At 39.4% G+C, this 20,184-nt stretch overlaps 1 protein-coding gene across 1 annotated transcript in view; it reads right to left on the reverse strand.

The window, feature by feature from the left end:
* CREB5 (cAMP responsive element binding protein 5) overlaps positions 1-15,533 on the reverse strand; it is a 261,883-nt gene extending 246,350 nt beyond the window's left edge. The window contains exons 1-3 of the mRNA XM_018575758.1: positions 15,444-15,533; positions 12,113-12,206; positions 4,468-4,583 (exon numbers count right to left, since the gene is read on the reverse strand). Of these exons, the coding sequence (XP_018431260.1) occupies positions 4,468-4,583; positions 12,113-12,206; positions 15,444-15,497 (264 nt within the window). The 5' untranslated portion in view covers positions 15,498-15,533. The remainder of the gene's footprint in view (positions 1-4,467; positions 4,584-12,112; positions 12,207-15,443) is intronic.
* Between the last annotated feature and the right edge of the window lie 4,651 nt (positions 15,534-20,184).

Here is a 20,184-nt window from a genome sequence, read left to right on the forward strand (position 1 = left end):
CAGAGACACAGTGAACATCAGAACAGCTCTGCACAGGTCCTGGCTGGGAGCACACTCTAGAGATGTAAGCTGGCAAAAAATTTGTTTCGGATGTTTCGTTATTTTTTTTTCCGGGATTCCGGTCTCAAAGTCAATTTGTTTCGGCATTCAGATGAATCCACATTTTCATTCATTTCAGATCAGTTAAACAATAATTACACACAAAAAGTTTACTTTGTTTACTTTTAACTTTTGATACTCCACAGAAACAATAAAAACAAAAACTGCGTGCAGTTTCCCCCAGGAATTCATACCAGACCCTCTAGGTCTGGTAGGAATTTTAGAGGGGACCCCAAAGCCCCCCCCCCCAAAAAAAGAGTAGGGTCCCCCCTAAAATCCCTTACCAGATCCTTGATCCAAACAGCAGCCTGAGAGGGCAGGAAAGGGGGGGGGGGACGAGCGAGCGGCCGCTACTGGCTATTTCAATTTGAAGCAGACAATAGCAGGTCTTGTTTATTTGTGCCCACCGCCCGATGTAAAGATTCGGTCGGACAGCGAGCGCTGGGTGTTTTTTTTTTTCATCGGGCCGGTGGGCGTCGGAATGGCAAGATTGGCACAATTTACATCGCCGGGCATCATGATCAACACTGGATTGACATCGTTGGACATTTTTTTCAAAAATAGGAATTGTTACTTGTGTTGTGTTTTTTTTTTTAATAAAGGACTTTTTTTCTAAGGTGTTGTCTGTTTATTTACAATTTTTTACTGTATTTGGTGAATAGAGGTAACAACTTATTCACAAGGGAGGCGGCATCTAAGTGCTCCCTTAATGAAAAGAGGTACCCAGATGCAGATGACCCCCCTGTCCGCAGACCTCCACAACCACTGGGCCAGGGTTGTGGGAAATAGGCCCTTGTGTTGTCGGCATGGTCGGCAGCAAAGCATCCTCCCAATGCTGAGGGCATGTGGCCTGGTATGGTGCATGGAGGGGGGGCGCTTGCTTATCCCTCCCATTTTCTCCCCCAACAGGCTGCTGCTCGGATCAAGGGTCCGATAAGGGATTTTAGGGGGGACCCCATGCTTTTTTTGGGAGGGGGGTTAGCATTGGGGTTCCCCTTAAATTCCTACCATACCTAAAGGGTCTGGTATGACTTTGCGGGTAACCACACTCGTTTTGTTTTTTTGGGCATCGGGGGTCCACCCTAACATTCCTACCAGACCTAAAGGGTCTGGCATGAATTGGGGAGGGGAACCCATGCTGTTTTTCTTTCTTTCTTTGTTTACATTTTGCAACAACATTCTGATACTTTTTTGACATTCGGGATATGAGTCCTCGATGTCAGCAAAGAGGCAGAGACACCGGACACACAGCTCTCCCGCTTCTTTGTTTCATTCTGAATGACAGTCGTATATATTCGAATTTCATTATCAAACATTCAGATATGTTCAGATTCACTATTTCTGTCATTCGGAAATTCGGATGTATCTGAATATTCGAATTTAGAGAAATTTGTACGAATATCAATTCGGAATGTAACAAATCGCAAATTTCTACCCCACACACACGGGTGTCTTCTTTGCAGTCTGCTAGGTAAAGGAGAGACCCGCTCCAGCCAAACATAAATAAAATGGGGAATTTTTACAGAAAAAAAGGTAAGCTTATTAAGTATATGTGGACCTCCTGTGCTGAATTAAAAAAGGGTTACTATCATTTAAGGAACACTCTTTAAATTGTATAAGTATCATTTTAAATTGTACACATTTTGTTGAGAGAGAGAGATAATAATAGAAGAAGAATAAAATACATCTGCAAAGTTTTGCGGTATCACAGTCTAGTAACAAAGTAAACTTTCTCTGCAATACAATGTCATTCTAAGCAGTTTTGCTGCAATAAGACCTTCTCTGTCACATAATGATTTACAAGACTCAGTCACCCATAGACACATTTTGAAAACACAATTGAGCATAATAGTATTTGGGATGAATACCTGAAATTAAAATAAAGCTTTGCTAGCTCTAGAAGTCTACGCCAATGTGGTTCTAATTATAAAGCATGTAACATGTTCCAGTTACAGGCTTACTTTAAGCATGCAAAGGCGTGGATGAATGAAAACCAATGCACGTGTTCATGTTTGTTCCCAGTGGTCCTACGAGAGCCATATATTAACCACCTGTAGCAAGATGAATACATTATTCTAAACTAAATGTTCGCTCCTTATTTTGCACAGAACATTAGTCCAGGCTATACATACCTTGTTATTTTTAACAATGCCATCTGGATTTTCATAGACTGGCCAGAAAAATCAAATACACAGCCTGAATTTATCAATCTGTATTTCTTCCATGCATTTAAGGCTTGTCTCTTTACCAGATCCTATTGACATATAAAGCTTTCCTATAAAACTGCTTTTGGATATTTTTTAGCTAATAGAAAAGCAAATAAGCCACATGGGGTTTAGCATGAGCACCTTTAAATAGTGAAGTTCCATTCCTTTATTGGTCAGTTCCACCTCTCCTGGAAGGAATTTAGACAGATCTGGTCACAACTGGCCTTATGTAATAATCTGAATACTCAGTGTTTACTATGAAGCTTGCTTGAGGGATGTTTAATTCCCCCCTTATCTAGCATTACTTACATTGCCAGAGCCTGATACTTCAACTGTGCCAGAGTTCACCGGAAGTCAGACAACTGCTTCCTCATCAACTACCTGGCTTCACACATGCTCTCCTGAGAGTTCATAACAGGGTCAAATAACAAAGCCCTGTAATTCTAAGGAATGTTAGCAACTCTGCACCTTTGTTATATGATACTGTAATGTATACTTAAAATAGCATTAAACTCTCAAACTTGTTTTCAATAATGAATCCACATCTAACAAATATACATTGCCCAGCTAAAGCTTTACTTTACATTTTTGCCCAAAAACTTACAATCATCATGTTTCTGAAGAGCTGTTTCCACGTTTCTCAGCTCAGCTTCCCTGAAAGTCCTGTCTAGTACAAGATCACAAAGGACAGTGCAGACTCCAGCAACTGTTCATCTACTAGCTTGGAGAAGGGAGAAGAGGGGGGCAGGGGTAGGGGTAGGGGAGTAGCTTGATTTGCTGTGTCTGTGTATTTGTGAAGACACACACAGCTTACTAGCACAAACAAAGATGACTGCATATTTTAAAACAGGAAGTCAGGGCCAGTGCTTAGGAGACCAGCTGATTCTGCAGAAAACTAAAACTTTTAAACATCAAAGAGCAGCATTCATTGTAATAGATTTAATCAGCATTTGAAATAGCTTAAAATCCTTTTGACTTTAATATCACTTTAAGAGCTTGGAAACCAGATATGAGATCAGATAATTGGCAGGACAGACACAGGCAGGCTTCAAATGACCTTTGAGCCATATAAGGCTAAATAAGAGGAAAGCAAGTTATGCTAAATAAGAAAGAAATTGTGAATATTTCATGGGCTAACCCATATTATTTTCATTAAATCGGAATATTTAAATCCCTGAATGAGCCCAATTAAGACCAGTTCTCTTTATATTGTAGATCATTTTAGAATCACTTATAGAAATATTCTGAGATGCTAAATGACAACTGAGCCTGTACCACCTAACTGCTGCTGTGCTACCAGGAAAATAGAATGGAAGCGTCCAGAAGGAGAGCTAGGTAGAACAAGAGTTTTGTTTTAACACCCTTCTCCGCAGCAGCATATATTCAACTCTTATTTAATCGCCCACCGCTCTGTACAGCTGCCGGGAGTGAAGAAAGAAAGCCCTGTGTAAGTTCTGAGTCACTCTAGTTGGAGCTTAAATGGAGCCAAACACTCTCCCTGACCCTATGGGAAAGCACTGGACCAATGACCAAGCATTAGCACTGTCATGTGAGACAAAGGTCAGTGAATCATGTTCTCCTCCAGACCCATAATAACGTTTTTGGGGGGAATTTCTTCATACCTGGCAGCTGAACAAAGCTGAATGAGAGGAAAGAAAGCCAGGGTATGTGCCACAAATGCTGCTGTCCTCTGCCTGGGCAAAGCACAGGTTTGCTTTAAACATGATACCTCCAAAATATCCAAGTATATCATCATCTTTTCATACGCTCCTCCTTCACAACACTGCATTTAATATATACTGTATATATAACACTCTAAAACAGAACAAATAAGAACAATCTATATGTATATGAAACAGTAAAGCATTGTTTTATTATATCCACTTTTTTTTAAACTGAGATATGAGTAGCTATCTTCCACTGTGGCCTACACATGACTACTTTGGGTAGCATAGCTCAAAAAAAAACTAATGTATACACCTCAGAGATTTTTGGAAGACACAGGAGGACCAGTGATAGGAATTGAATTACTGTTACTTTAAAAATGACTGTTTGAAATATCCATACATGAAATTCGGATGTTGTACAGATCAAATGCTTCAGCATCTTTTGTATGACAGCTACATAGCGTACGAACATGTACATTTACAGCATCGCTCACCCTTTTTGTGTTTTCTTCCTCTTGTGCACTTCTGAACTCCTGTTCCAAGTCAATTTCATTGAATAACCCCACTTCCTCACAGTTTTTTAAGAACCGAGTTGGAGTCGGTGTCTGATCTGTGAAAAAATGATCGCATTATTATGAGAACCATCATTATATGTGTATGATTTTTTTTACTAGAATAAACCCAGCAATGCATTTTTTTGTCACATAAGAATCTGAAGAAAGCGTATATTCTAAGATGCCCTATCCATGTAGTCATTAAGCTTCAAGTGTACATCAGATTAAAGCAGCATTAGCACACACTAGCCAAAAGGAAACCTTTAAAACAATGACTGTTTTCTGTATGATTTTTCAGGTTATTCAAATGGCTATGTGTGGTATTGAAGGGCTATTCCTGCAGCCACTTGTACCAGGCCAAGAAAGCAAAAGCAGCCCATGCAAACAATACATGTCAGTGCAATCTGTGCACATAATATAAATGTGCTAAAACCATGAATGCACAAAAAAGATTATAATCTTATATTAGACTACTGAAAGAATAAGGTACCTGAGCAAGTTCAGATGTACATGCTGAAACTAATTTACATGTATTAAAACTAGGTGGTTTAAAATTGTTAAGGCCACATGGGCTCTCCACGACCCAAAGACAATCTAAGGCGAAGCAGCTGTTCCGGCAGCATGTATACAGATGTGGCGTGATACAATTATTTGACTTGCTTTTTCAAGATATATTTAAAAAAACAGTACTCATATCAATGTATCTAATGCTGCCCCAATTGCATGCTGGGGCCAATTAAAACACCCAGTACTCATGGCTATGGCAGAGCAAGTAACGCTCTCCTCTTTCTCCCCAAATGCAGTGCCCAGTGCCTAATCACAAGGATAAGTGTTCTCACATTGGGGCCAGGGGATAATCCTTAGTCCTGTGAAAGCTCCAACCAGGTTGACTCGAAGCTTCAACAGGGCTTTTTGACTTGGCTCTATGAGGGAGGGGATTTATACAGGCAAGGTAAGCTTTACAGTCAGAGGGTGGAGGGGGTTCGGCCTATTAAGGAAACCTGTTATCATACCCTAAATGGTTTCTTAAAATGAAATATCTCTGGAATTATGGAATTGGAGTTTTATAAACCCATAACAGGCACAGCTGCTAGATCGTTCACATTAAATAGAATGTCTGGCCTTGTGGAAGCACAGGAGCAACACATTGACAGTGTTTATGGACCTATGGGGTATGCAGTGAGGTCACAAAACAGAACAGATTAATTTTAAATAAAGTTAACCCAACTGACATTGGAAGATAAGCACTATCTCTAGCCAAAATTAATGTACTGGTATCCATTGTGGCATGAACCTGACCACACAGCAACAATTCCACTCCAGCTCCATAAACATACACACTTTTTAGGTAACAAGCAGCAAATTGATATATTATATCAGGAATGAGCAAGATCCATAGTTATGTACATCAAGCTAATTGGTGCAATCTGCATAGAATGCAGTTAATTTAAAAATTGTTTCATTTTTCACTACAAAGGTGCACTAATATTTATTTGATGGACCAGCAAACTTATGCACCCACAAAAACAGAGTACAATAGTTATCTTAGATTATGTTTCCAAATATGCATACAAAGGTACTCATAAATGTACAGAACATGAAGTACCTAAAATTGTTTCTGATTTTGCCTCTTACTGATTGATGCTTTCAGGCATTTTACACTACACGGGGCATGCAATTAGTATTTGGCAACAACCTTTATTGATATTATTAGATAGAACGGTAGGTGTCTTGTTCACCACAAGACCACATTTACCTTTAATATCTTAAAATAGTATTAAAATCTCAAACATTATTTTTCAATCATTAATCCAGATCAAACAAATATACATTGCCCAGAAAAGTATTTCTTTACATTTATGCTGGAGTACTTAAAGTCGCCATGTTTCCAAACAGCAGGCTCCAACTCTCTCAGCTTGGCTTCCCTGAACTTCCTGTCTAGTATAAGTTCCCAAGGGACAGAGCCATCTCCAGCAGCCACCTATCTACTAGCTTGGAGAAGGATGGAAGGAGGAAGAAAGAGCAGGGAGTGGCTCTATAGGGCTCTGCAAGGGAAAGAAGACACCCTAAAACAGGATGTCAGGATGCTCAGGGGACCAGCTGTTCAGTTCAACTACAACTACGTAACAAAAAACATTGATATTGCATTTCTATGCTCTTAAGTGATTTCTAGGTTCTAACACCTACTATTACACACCTCAACCTGTGGTACCATGAAATTCTACCCCACCAGTCCTGGTTGTGACAGTCTACTGAAGCCTCTTTGCATGCCAGTCTGTGACTGGTGTTGTTGCCACCCTTCTCGTGGACGTCATCATGAAAGCACTTCATCAGTTCCGGACCAATGTCCACACCCTCAGGCTGGGTCGTGGGTGGTGCTTGAAGATCCAACCCCCATTCCAACACTGAAGATCGGGGAGCATGGCTCTTGTGCAACCATGAATTAAAGTAAGTATTAGTGGGAATAAATCCTTAATTTTTTTTAAAAAAAAGGTATGTGGCTGTGGATCAACTACAAAAATGAACTGCATTATCATTACCTATTTATTCATGAAAAAACATTTCATCCATTTAAAATAAACCAGCTTGCAGTTTATATGGTTATCCATAATACCAAGTGTGTGTAATTCAGTAATTGTTAATGACAAGCAGTGAAATACACCATATGCTTTTCAGGAAAAAGTACAGTACCAGTGCTGCAATCTTTAAAAATAATTCCATTTTCAATTAATAATATTAATATATTACAGTCACACAGCTGCTTTCGTCACATTTTATTCAAAACTATTACTAGGAGAAAGAGAGCAAGAGAAAGAAAACAAGTGAAACTGTTATATTTATACAAACCATCACATTTCAATTTACACCTGTACCATGAAGGTGATACTTTTCAAATTGTTTCCAGAATTTCAGACTCGGATGATTTGCACTTGCAGCGCTAGACCAAAAATGAATTTTTCTTACACTTCACTCTTTCAGCATCAGTGTTGTTAAAATTAAATTCTGTTACATATCTGCCTGAAAATAAAATATACTCCGGCTTACGTTCCACCTTCTCTGCTCATACAGCCTGCTTTGCCAGGCTTGAATCTACCAACATTTAAAGCTCATTTGGGCTGGTGTTAAATCTGCCCAAGAAGTGCTCCCCCCCCCCCTGCAAATAGTCTATAGGACCCATAGTTTAAGAATCAAGACTCTAGTTACCAGTGGCGTAACAATCACCATTGATCTTTGTCCGGGGCACAGGGGGGCCCAGCCAGGACATCCCCCTGATGCCGTCCGGGCCACCTCGGTCGCTATGGCATTTCAGGCTGCTGGCTGTCACTGGCGGCTGTGAGGAGAAACACGCAGCCATTCACATGTGCAGCGGCGCGTACCTCCTCACAGCTGCTGAGTCGATGACATCCAGCAGCTTCGGGGGAGGTGGCTGAGGCCAGCGATAGAGGAGGGAGGTCTTAGCGATGGGAAGGCGGGTCCGTCCATCGAGGGGGTGGGGCCCAGTGATGGAGGAGGCGGGGCCCGCAAGCGATTGTGGAGGAGAAGGAGGCAGACAGAGGATGGCCAGACAGGTAAGAGGGCTTGACCGCCCACCTGAGTCCCTGCAGAGCTCACCGTAGAGAGTCTATGGTGGGCTCTGCAGGGTCACCCTCAGGTGGGCTGTTGGCGTTATCAAGTGGGATTCTCAGATTTTGCTATGGGGCCCTGTGATTTCTAGTTACGCCCCTGCTAGTTACTATAAGAATTTACCCATGCAGTGCCGAGTCCTGGGGATACATTTTGCTGCAGCCCAGAGTGAAGTTTTACAGTGTATCTAAACCCAAGAATAAAATGAAATATATTGCAGGTTACCATTCTTTACATGTGGTGGCTGCATTAATCTTTTCAGGCCTTTTCCCTTTATTTTTACCTACTAATCATGCCAGTAACATACTTCCTGTCCTAGGGTAACAATGCTCACCCACCATACTGTATCTATGGAAGATCAACATCGTCACCCTACGACAGGAAGCGGTCAGGGCTACAGAACACCTCCATCTTTCTTCTTTACATATCATAGGGGGAGGTGTTTTGTTGTATCTGTTTGATAATTGCAACAATACCTAATGATTCTGAAAGAAATCTAGTGAGCTGATAAATTCCTTTGCTCTCCCCGCCTCTGCTGGCTGTTATCAGTAAGCATTGTATCCTGCTCGCTCCATGTGCGACAGAACACCTTTGCCTCTTCTCGATAACACATGGGGAAGTGATCTATAGTCACAGAGAGAGCAGTGAACAATGCTTTATGATAACAGTCAACAGAGGCAGAGCGAACAGGAAATGATCACCTCATTAGATTTGATTTCTGGCAGGATAAACATATATTTTTTTCACTTATCAGGTACGAAGCATTTAATGGTATATTTACCAGAAGAAAAAGGTGACAATTAGAGAAGTTCATTGTTACTGTTTACATTTTAACTCAATTTATTAACTTTTTTGGTTTAGGACAGACTAAGAGAAAAGTTCTCACTTCTGTCAGGTTTTTATTTTTGTCAGTGACCCCCACAGGAAGCTCTTTCCTAACTTCCTGTCCATGCGATGGCCCTAAAAGGAATGTAACCAGACAAGTAGTCATTTACCTTTGAACCCTAACTGCAGCCAAAAGGCTTGCTTAGGTTTTGTAAGAAGGATGGATTTACAATATTTTTAAAGTTTTCTGTGTCCTCCTCAAATGGGAAATTTACCCTCCTCCCTGTTCCATTGACATGGTGTAACTAGCACAGGAAATGATGGGATATTTCTCTGATGGGGACAGAGACAGCAGCAATTACATTTTTAATTAGTAGAGTGGGAGGGGCTAAACCCCAAATCAGGTTTTTTATTGTTCTTTGTCTCTTTCTGTACCGCAGACACCCACATCCTCTCATTTCTTGTCCTGATGTCAGCAGGAATCAAAATACGAGTAAATGTCCCCACCGAGCACACAGACAGCAATAAAAACTTAAAGTTTGGGACTCTTAACGAATCAATCAAGAACTAAAAAAAGCTTTTGGCTTCAAAAACACAATGGGTTAAGCTTTTCCTTCCATGCATGCAGTAAATCTGCCATTATTTATAGGCCACAGCACACAAAATGGGTTTTTCAACTGCTGTAAGTTACAGGTCCATGCTACAAATTGTTCTTTTGCACGTAACTTTGCCAAGACACTTGGCAAACATTGTAGGGATTCAAATGGATATGCGATGCTGAGCAACAGTTTCAAAATTCAAAACGTACGTATAAAGACGCAAACTGCTTGCAAATCAGAAATGCTGGTTTCATTGGAAATAGAAACCCCTATAAGTTTTTAGGAGAGTATTATATATGCATGTTTACAGTCACAAAGGGCTCAGAAAAAAATAAGTTATTTTATAGGACGTGATATGTTTTAATGAACCTACATACCAATCTTACAAGGTGTTCTTAAAAGTACTGTATGATAAAAAACAAACAATGGCCCAAAGTAATCCATCATCCATAAAACACATAATAAACAAAACACACGGACAAACACATAGTTCAGGCACAAATTGGCCTTATTTATGAAAGTGTCTGAGGGGAAAACTGTCTCAAGTCTGTCTTGCTTCAAACTGAAATCTGGAGTTGAAGGTGACAGTATGAGGATGAACATTTGCATCTGATTTCTGGCTATGGGGTATGACAGACTGTGTCGAGTCATGCTTGAGACACTGTGATAAATTGCAAAAAATGGTTGTATGAATATAAATCTGCTAATAACTCACATATCAGTTTAATATAGACTCCAGTTGGTTCAGTCACCCTCTTAATTCTCATTACAGTGGCAGGGAGTTTCCCAAACAAACACTCCTTCCCACAACTACACGTTTACCTACTGGCTTTGCTTGGCTACATATAGAGCTGCTTCTTATGAATTACTTTTCTCTGTTTAATATGTTTAAACAAGAAGTATCACTACATTCGAAAAATCTGAGTTAAATCCCCCAAGGGGCCAAAAGCCCCAAAAGCATGTAGCACTTGGTCCCATTCTGCCAGTAAAGACAGAATTAAAAAAAAATGTCTTTTAATACACAACAGGGCCATGGAAAAAAATGGGACCAGGTGCTACACCCACTTAGTCCTTTGGGGGGTTCAAGACAGATTTTTAGAACGTAGTGATACTTCATAGTTGATATGCATAATCCAGTCAGAGGGACATGACTTTATAGGTTATCATGAAGTGAGATATGTGCAGGCTGTGGCAAGAGCAAAGATCTTTAAGAGGTTATGAAATATTAATATAAAGAGCAGGTAATTATAGCCAAGCTCCAGGTAAAGAGCTAACTACACATTTGAATGCAGTTGAATTTTTTGCTTCAGAATCTGGGACAGAAGCAACGTGGCACCAGGAAGGTCGCAGTGAACCTCTTGAGGTAGGTAAGACCTATAGTGGAAGTGATGTAATCTCAGGGTGACAAGAGACATAATCAGTTTTCAGTCTCCATCCTGTACACCTACAGTGACAGTGGCGCACAGAGTTTTCTCAATATATTTCTGCCATCTGACATGCAAAGGCCACTTTGAACTGCGTGAGGATGAGAGCCTGTAGAATGCCAGGGGTGACCGTAATGAGTCTAGATTCTGCTGTTCAGTCTCAGCTGATGTCACATATCACACAGCATAGTGAATATGTATATTGTATTCTCTCTCTCTCTCTCCAGTATATATACACATGTTTGAGTGCATACCCAATGTGTAAGTCAAGCACAGCATAGTAGTCACCAATTTTATATTTTAAATATATGAGCTGCCTGCAAATTGTTAGGTGGTGACAGGATCACTCTAAATTTGTAGTGAAAAATGGCAGTGGGAAAATGCAATGGAACTTGACTAACATCCTGTTTGAGTCGGATTGGCTTTAAACAGCCCAATCATAGCAAATGATGCTCCCTAATTAGAGTTTTAATAGTTGGATTGTTTATAACCTACCAGGGAGCTGTAACAAGCACTTACATCTTACTATTCCACAGCAAGATCTCACAACTTGTTGGATAACTCCTCTCTAACTAGGCGTGACCCTATGTACATCTTTTGTGTAGAATAGTGGAGGATCAAAGTACTACATTTACGCCACTGTCAGTCAGCGTCATGCAACAGGTCCTGGCACACTAATGGATTTTTGGGTATATCTCTCCACCCTTCATTCTCAGTTTGAAACTGCCTACGATATAAGTCTGCAGGATCACTATCAAAAGCCTAAAGTGTGTTACCTGGAGAAAGAAAGCTTTGCTGTTCTATGAAATAACAATGAATTGTTGAAATATTCATGAATAGTATTTATTTTATAGAAAGTGTCAAACTAAAATGTGCTGATTCTAACGCTGGAACTAACAAAACAAGATATTAAAACACCACAAAAAGAAAACAAGAACAAAACAGAAATAAATTATAATTTAATAAGGATGTGCAGCGAGGTAACCCATACAAACCAAACAAGCCCAAATAGCGGTTAGTTTACACGTAAATTTATTCTTTAGCAACACAAATGCTTACATTTATTCAAAACATAGGTTTCCAAATAAAAAATTAGGTGGTGCTATGTCTTACCTGACAGAATGTTATCATTCTTTATTGAAGGGAACTTCAAGGTCATTTCGTGCTTATGCCTGTGAATCATCAAGTGATCCTCGGTGGGGAACCGCTGTAAGATAAAACATACATATATGTAAAGCGTGTAATAAATCCTTGCCTCTTTGAGCTGTGGAGGTAACACAATCACTTGATGTCTTCTAAGACATGAATAAGTAACCAGAAATTACTTACAGTGGGTGTTAACTTACAGAAAGAATTCTAAATCAATTACTTACTTATTAGGCATGGACAATATGAAGGAAGAGCTGACAGCCTACAGCCAGGGAAGAACAGTGGAAGCAATCTTGTCTTTGTTAACTGAGGTGATTGTGGTCATTTATACAGTGAGAAGATGAAACAAGATTAGCTTACCTAAACAGTTCCAATCATTCATTATGCAATGGTAAGACTTTGAAAAAGTATTATTTCAGCTGACAATCACATCATGTCACATGCATAAATGCTCAAAAACCAATGGTAAAGCTTGGGCTAGCCATAGACTTTAGACATGCATGTGTGATCCAACCCAATATAGTCCTTTGCTGGTATCACATAAGCATACATTTTATGCACCCATGAAGCTTTCATGATGCTATACTTATCTACAAAAAAAAATAGAGACTGGCTAAAAAATATTCAACAGAATTTCCAAGCCAAAAACTATATCGACGAGGGCATATAGAGCATGGGGAGGGACGGGAAGAAGAGGGGGGTGGTTGTCAGAAAGAATGTGTGGGGCCCCATTGTTTTTTACTGGCAACTATATACACATATAGTGTATATATATTATAAGGGGCAGGGTCAACTCATATTGGTACGAGATAGGGACAGCCAGAAACAGTCCAAGCAGTTTGTCCTTCAGCAACACAGCAAACAAACACAGTTTTTATGAAAGAGGGCTTTGTACAAGAAGTCGATAGCATAAAACAAACAAAACATCTGTTCGTCAAAGCCACTAACTAAACTCATAGCAGTTACTAACAGGGTGCCCTCTAATGGGTTCCAAAAACAGACACCTTTTTAGTGATCAGTAAGCACTTCTTTTCACACAACAGCAGGCTCCCATAGCAGAGAGCGCAAGAGAGAGAGGCCTGTGCATCAGTCAGCTCTTATATAAAGGCTTGTGAACAACTGAGACTAATAATGTGGTCTGAGTACCAGGTAAGATGTGGACCTAGGAATGGAGGCTGGAGGGTTTTTCCCACCCAAAGCTCTAAAAAGCTTCCAGATTCAAGGACCCAGGACAGAACTTATTACGGTTTGTTTTCTCCATATCAGTCATCAACCCTGGAGACCTACATCAGTAGGAAAGAGCATTAACAATGTGGTGGTGAATGTATTGACCAATACATCGGGAATTTTTAATCTAATTGCATATTTGGTTGTGTTCCTCAACCTGTTGTGCATTTGAGTCTCCACAGTTGGCATCCATGTGGAGACTTGAAGTTAGTGGTATATATTGAATACAAATACTATTACACAGAGCAATCACTATTCATTTGTGTACATGTACATTATTATTACTACTTTCACTTGATGAGTCTCGCCAGAATGTATTTTGTGGTTTTAGCTGCTTTTATTAATAGAAATTATGCACTTTGTTATAGAATGTGGCTTTTCAGGTATATGGTAACCCCGATAGGAAGGGTTTGTGTGAAGATTCATTATGTAGTACCCAGGTGGACGCCAGACCATTTGCATGTTAGCATTCTTTTATCCCTTTTTGTTTTTTGTAGCACTTTGCACTTTAATATTGCTTTTAGTTCTATTTTAGCAGAGGTAACAGATTTGTTTTAATCAAATTGTTTAACAGTATGTCTTGTGGGAAAATGCTTTGCGATATATGCTTTGTTTCATTCTATTATTATAACGGCTTAATACATTTTATAAAACTTTTTCATTCTTACTTTATGAACTCATGCATGCCACAACAATCCTTAACATTGCATTTTGAAGAACATGGTGAAATTTATATACTCAGTCTTTAAATCATTTATATAGAAATACACTAAAAGGCTAGAATTCTGCCAACCTCCTAACTCGCAGTGTCTGCCAACATAACAGTACTGTTAAAATTATTACTGTTAGATAATTGTGGCAAAACTCTGCTAACAATTCTGCCTCACCGATATAATAAATCAACCATATTGGCAACTAGAATATGTTTAAGAACATCAATCTGCCAGGTCTTCTTAACATGATTGTTTTAAATAGTATTTATGCAATGCTAATCCTTTTTCCTGGTGACCACAACAAATCACAGGGAGAGGAGGCTAAGTAAACCATTGGCAGCTCTATGAGGTCACTATTGATTAGAGTACAATAGCCTGAAGCAGTCACTCAGTTGTCTGAGTAGTACAGTGCTTTAAAACAAACAATGACACTTTAAAAATTAATTTAAAGGGACCTTTTCATGATGGAGAAAACCGTGATATTTTCTTGTATGTTTACACGTAGGATACCTGTGACTCCTAGTGGTGCCTCTCCCTCTACCCTTTAACTGCTATTGAACATAGGATTACAGGAGACTTATAGAGATATCAAGTAAAATTTAAGAACTTACACTTGCAGCATTTAAAAAAGTAATTTAAGCATTTATTAACGAATACATAACTGCAATAATTTGTATTTTCTATATTTCCATTGAGTTCAGCTTGAAATCTTTAGCTTTGAGAAAAAAAAATACATTTTGGCTGTCTGACCCCTAAATAAAGTAGACTGCAATATTGTAGTTGTAATAAAATGTAATTAAATCAAATTGGCAGGCTGTTTGCTTCAACTTACTGCATTAGAGTGCATATATCCTGCCTCTGTTAGAAACTATTAACTATCTCATATGAAAATTAGTGTTTCTATGCTGGTGAGAGGGTGGAAAAAAACCAAATGATCGCTATGGAGAATAGAAAGTAGCCGTATATTTCTATTAGGAAAGTTTTAACTGTGTACTTGCTTTCACTGCATTTTAGTACAGCTTTAGTGTTATAAACACGCAATTTTTCGGCCGATTGTTCAAGAGTGCCGGTTGATTGAATGCCAGATAATTGGGAGTTTACTGTACCGAGTCCAAGGTGTGGTGTTTACCAAAGAAACTTGGTGTGGTCCAGTAAGGGCATAGATGGCATCATCAGACTTTAGTGTTTGCTATGTGTGGAGTTACGAGTCTACAAAGTGCAGACAACTAGTTTGTACACTGAAACATTATTTATAAAAATGCAGCTTGTCCATGCATTAGGAATCTAGGTGTCACTGTGACATGGAAGAAAACTAATGCCCAACATGGAAATTATGTCATGTCATGGAAACTTACCTGTGAGCAACCAGGAGCATTGCATACATATGACCGGTCCTGCTCCAAATTCATCTCTTATTCTTCATATATCTAAAAAAAATAATTGGTAATAATTACTCATTATTTTCAGAGACCGTAACATTCAATCTATTGTATTTATTTTGTATTTATAATAACTCAGTGAAATAAGAAACAGCTGTTATCCACATTTAGCATTTAGCTTGCCTTCTCTGACCTGCACAAGGAAAATGCCGGTGTAATTGTCCTACCATGGTTTAGGTGTAGCCTAAACCAGTTGTCCCTGAATGGAGGACTGTGGTCCCGACATGGACCGTGTGGCGGTTCTGTCCGGACCGGGATCGCCGACCTGCGGTTGGTTATGGCTGGCTGATAGTGGATACTCCAGCCTCTGAGACTGGCACATCCACTGTCAGCCATAAACCAGTGCAGGCCCCCCTCGCTTCAGTCATTGCCAATGACGTCAGGCAGGATAGATGGGTACAGGCAGCCTTCCTGTACTGGGCCCGAGCTCCAACAGGTCAGCTGGCTGACAGGGAATGCCTTCATGGTTGTTTCATTTGTGATTTGCATATGAATGCAAGAGAATGCAGGGACAGTGCTGGCCTCTGCATCCACACCACTCACACTATGCACCCACACCACATATTTTCATTAAAAATGCCCAATGGATGCATAAAGCACAAATGTGAGGGTACTCCATCATCAGCTTTATACCAAACATTACCATTTCATGTAAAACCTAATTGAAAATGTAGTTTTGGTCAGTTCCAAATATAATATTTAAAATAGGATGTGTCAATTTTTTACAATTTACTACTTGTTGAAGACCCAGGAGTGTCTACATTTACTAATATTGAGTTATTTAGGAGTCTATTGTTCCTACTAGTCTCCATTGAGCACAGGATGACAACTGGAAGACCATGGCAGAGACATCTTTTAACAGGAAGTGCCTGCACAAGGACTTTACCAGAATCACCCGGTATTATTGCAATGGAGGCTGCATATTTGAAAATATTTTAAATTAAGTTAGAAATTACCTTGTACATGTTTAAGATTGTATGGCATTTTAGTAATTGGGTTTACATATACTTTAAATACATTATTTTTTCTAAATCTGTGCTGTAACCTTATTGCATTAAATTATACAAGATGTGAAATATTTCATAGTTTATATGACACAGGCGATTTAAATAAAGAGTAAGTAGGACAGTAAGATTAGCTGTCATCGACCAGAATAAGGAGATGTCACCTGGGACCTGTACACAAAGTCAGTTAACAATGATTACAGTTCGGTTAAATGGCTAATTGTGAATTAATGGGTTTAGTCATGAAAACCTATACTCGCACCAACTCAAAGAACAAAATCACACAAAGAAGATCTGTTCAGTAGTATTAAAGTGTGGTATATCATATAGCTGGCTGTCAGTCTATGTACATTTTAGCTAATAGCACCTTAATTGTAGTAAGTTCCCCACAAAGTAATAGTGCTCATGCACACAGTCTCCTGAGATTTTACAGTTAATCAGAATATCGAGTTCAGCTTTGTAAAAGGAAGCCCTTTGAAAATCACAGGCCAGCAAAAAATATTGTTGATGCCAATGGAAAAATGTTCTATTTGCAGTTTTGTGGTGGAATGGCACATAACTATCCATACACAGCTTGACCCACGTGTCAGGGCAAATCTTACATATTAGGATGTCCAGGATCTAAGGTGAACTTCCAGTGAGTACACAGGATAATACCACTCATGTTACAATATCACTGTACAATCAAATTTAGGTTTACCAAAACTATATAATATGAGGACCTATCTAGTCTATCCACTTAATTTGTATCCAATCAGGCAGGCCCTTGCACTACATAGTTGTTGGTGCATCTATAGGAGATTGTGCAAACTGATTTTTATGTGCTGCATTGTAAGCACGTAAAAACACATGTATCGTTCATTTTCATGAGTTCTCATTGACTTCTATAGATACGAGTCAGAGGATTAAAAAACGTACCTTAATTGTTTTCTATGATGTGTTGCCATGTATATTAGTTGACCAGACCTACTGAACACAATAGGATGCCAAGTAACAAGCTTCTTTTGGATGTGTTGTTTCACCTACGTTATAATGCATAAATATGAAGGGTGCCTTCAAGTGACCACACAAAGATATTTCAGATCAAGAAAATCTGCCAAAATCTGCCATGTGACATTCACCAAAAACTCACTGCAGATAAATCAATCAATGAAATGTTAAAAACATGCAACAGAAAGTTTCACCTGCAGTGCATGTTTGGTGCAATCCCATTCACTGCTTTATAATTAGACATGTGCGATTCGTTTCGTTCCGAATCGAAATTCGGACGAATTTTCGGAAATTCGGATGTATCCGAATTCCGAATTACAGATATAACGAATGCAAACGAATCCGAATTTCTGTTTCCGAAATTCGGTAGCGGTAGTTCGTTCGAACGTTCGTTTCGTTTTCGTTTCGTTCGTTGGAGCAAAGGAGAAAAACATTTTTCCCCCTCCAATGCCACTTTGCTGTAAAACAAACGAACGGATGAACGAAACGAATAAGAAACGAAAACGAAGCGAACGTTCGAACGAACTACCGCTAACTAATTTCGTCCGAATCCGAATTCCGAATCTGAATTGACTTTCACACCCGAATCCCGAAAAACGAAATAACACAAATCCGAATTTAAAACTAAACTAAACTAAACAAATTTTTTGGCAGTGCACATGTCTATTTATAATACAGAATTCACCTACAGTATTTCTATTTGAAGTGTGTATTTAGCCATTTCCTTGAAATTCATCTTTATACACCTTAGATTGCACCTCTCAGAGGGAACAGCTGTTGTCCTCTAACTAGCTCCTGGATGACTGAACTTCTCATTCTATCATCGAGAGTTATCCCAGCAAGCCTGCTGAGTAACCTTATTTCCACCTTTTGTACTCATCATGAATTTGTTGTCTTGGTCATTATCCAGCACAAATGGACAACAGGATGGATAGGTTTATATAATTTAGTGCAATATATATAATTTATGAGATGTAAGACTTTTCCTTAATAAAACACATGCAATTAATCTAAGGAAAAATGCAATACACTGGCTCTAGTGTATAAAAAGCATCAGACACTAATGATTTAACATGAGTTATGTTGCACACTAACATGTGTTGTGTTAGGGCAGCCCACTGAAAATAATAGGCTGCCAATGAATGAAGACATCCCAAAAATCAGGCCTGCCACCTAATTTGCAACATACTATGCGGGTTTGGCCTGCATTTTGAAAAGCTGAACACATGTGCACTTTGTGTGTTAAGGTGTCTTTCCTATTGAATGCCATTACAAAGCTCCAACGCATGTAATCTACGCATTACTCCAACGTAATAGTGCAACAGGCACTCAGAATATGATACCTTAGTTATAATAATATGCTGATCCTACAATGAAGGTCGTTGTTTAGGATCTTGCTGTTATGGGGTGACAATTGTGCTCCTACGTGGTAACCCTGTTGCATGTGCCGCTGGTGGAGATTACAAAAGGCCACGTCTACATTGAGTAGGCATGGTCCACCCTTATCACCATCAGGAAGCCTGTCCATAGCAGTCACATGCAGCCAATGCTGGAGTGAGTGCATGTAGACAGGAAGTGGCTGAAAGAGGTTGGGGGAAATCGGCAACACTGACATGTAATAAAGGATAAAAAAGGTTAAACAATACTTTCCACAGCAAAAAATAAAAATACAAATGGAAATTGTTTATGATACACAAGGGAACATTTTTGAGAACAGTTTTTTTTGAGTGTGGTTGTTAATATTTATTTTATTTTTCCTATATAAGTGTTTACAGTTGATGAACAACAAAGAAAAAAGGCGGAAAATCGTTATTTGGCCGCGCAATAAAAACATACCTAAAGGTTATTGGTTAGATATCGGCATGCAATTTGCACATGTGAACTGCTGAGTAACATCATTAAATGTTCCCACCTCAAAGTCCTGTAGCAAATTAAATGTTGGCAAAAACACAAAACTCTCCTTGCCCCTGACCCCCCCTCGCACTGCAAGGGTTCAATGCCCGTTTAGGTCTAGGGTATCTGGAAAAGGGACTTTTACTTAACTGATCTCTGCTACCACTGGCTCCAAGACCAGCATCTGCATCCTCTTCCCCCCCTATGCTCTAGCGGTCAGAGATCCGCTGACGCCATCAAGTACAATGCATGAGGATGCCGAGGAAATGTGCACAAGACGAAGCGAAGGGGAGCCGAGATGAGCACCGACTGCTGGAGGAGCGTGGATCAGGTAAAAAAAGCCTGCTTTTCCCAATACCCTAGACCTATATGACCATTAACCCTTGCCGGGTCAGGTAGCCTCACTGTACGGGGGGCACGACCTTTAAGCAAAATTTCTTTAATTCCAAAAATATGCATCACACAATCATCCCCTTTTAATAATGTGTCATGGCAGGTGCACAGAGCTGACCATCCATCATGCACTTATAGGCTAAGCACATTAAGTGTAATGTGTACTGACAGTACGTCGGAATGCCAGTTCATACATGTGCGCCATTGTTTCTTCAATAGTTTTCGATAAAGTATCCAGATTAAGGATTGAGTAATACATCATAAAAAAAGGTATGGTGGAAAAAAAGACATTTGATTGCCTTCAGCACTTATGTCCACTCCCTGGTTTTGAAAAAGAAACCCAGATTTTAGAGTTGGATTGTAGAAGCTAATACTTT

Source organism: Nanorana parkeri, unplaced genomic scaffold (assembly GCF_000935625.1).
Source record: "Nanorana parkeri isolate BGI_ZX_2015 unplaced genomic scaffold, ASM93562v1 scaffold4, whole genome shotgun sequence".
NCBI classification, from domain to species: domain Eukaryota; kingdom Metazoa; phylum Chordata; class Amphibia; order Anura; family Dicroglossidae; genus Nanorana; species Nanorana parkeri.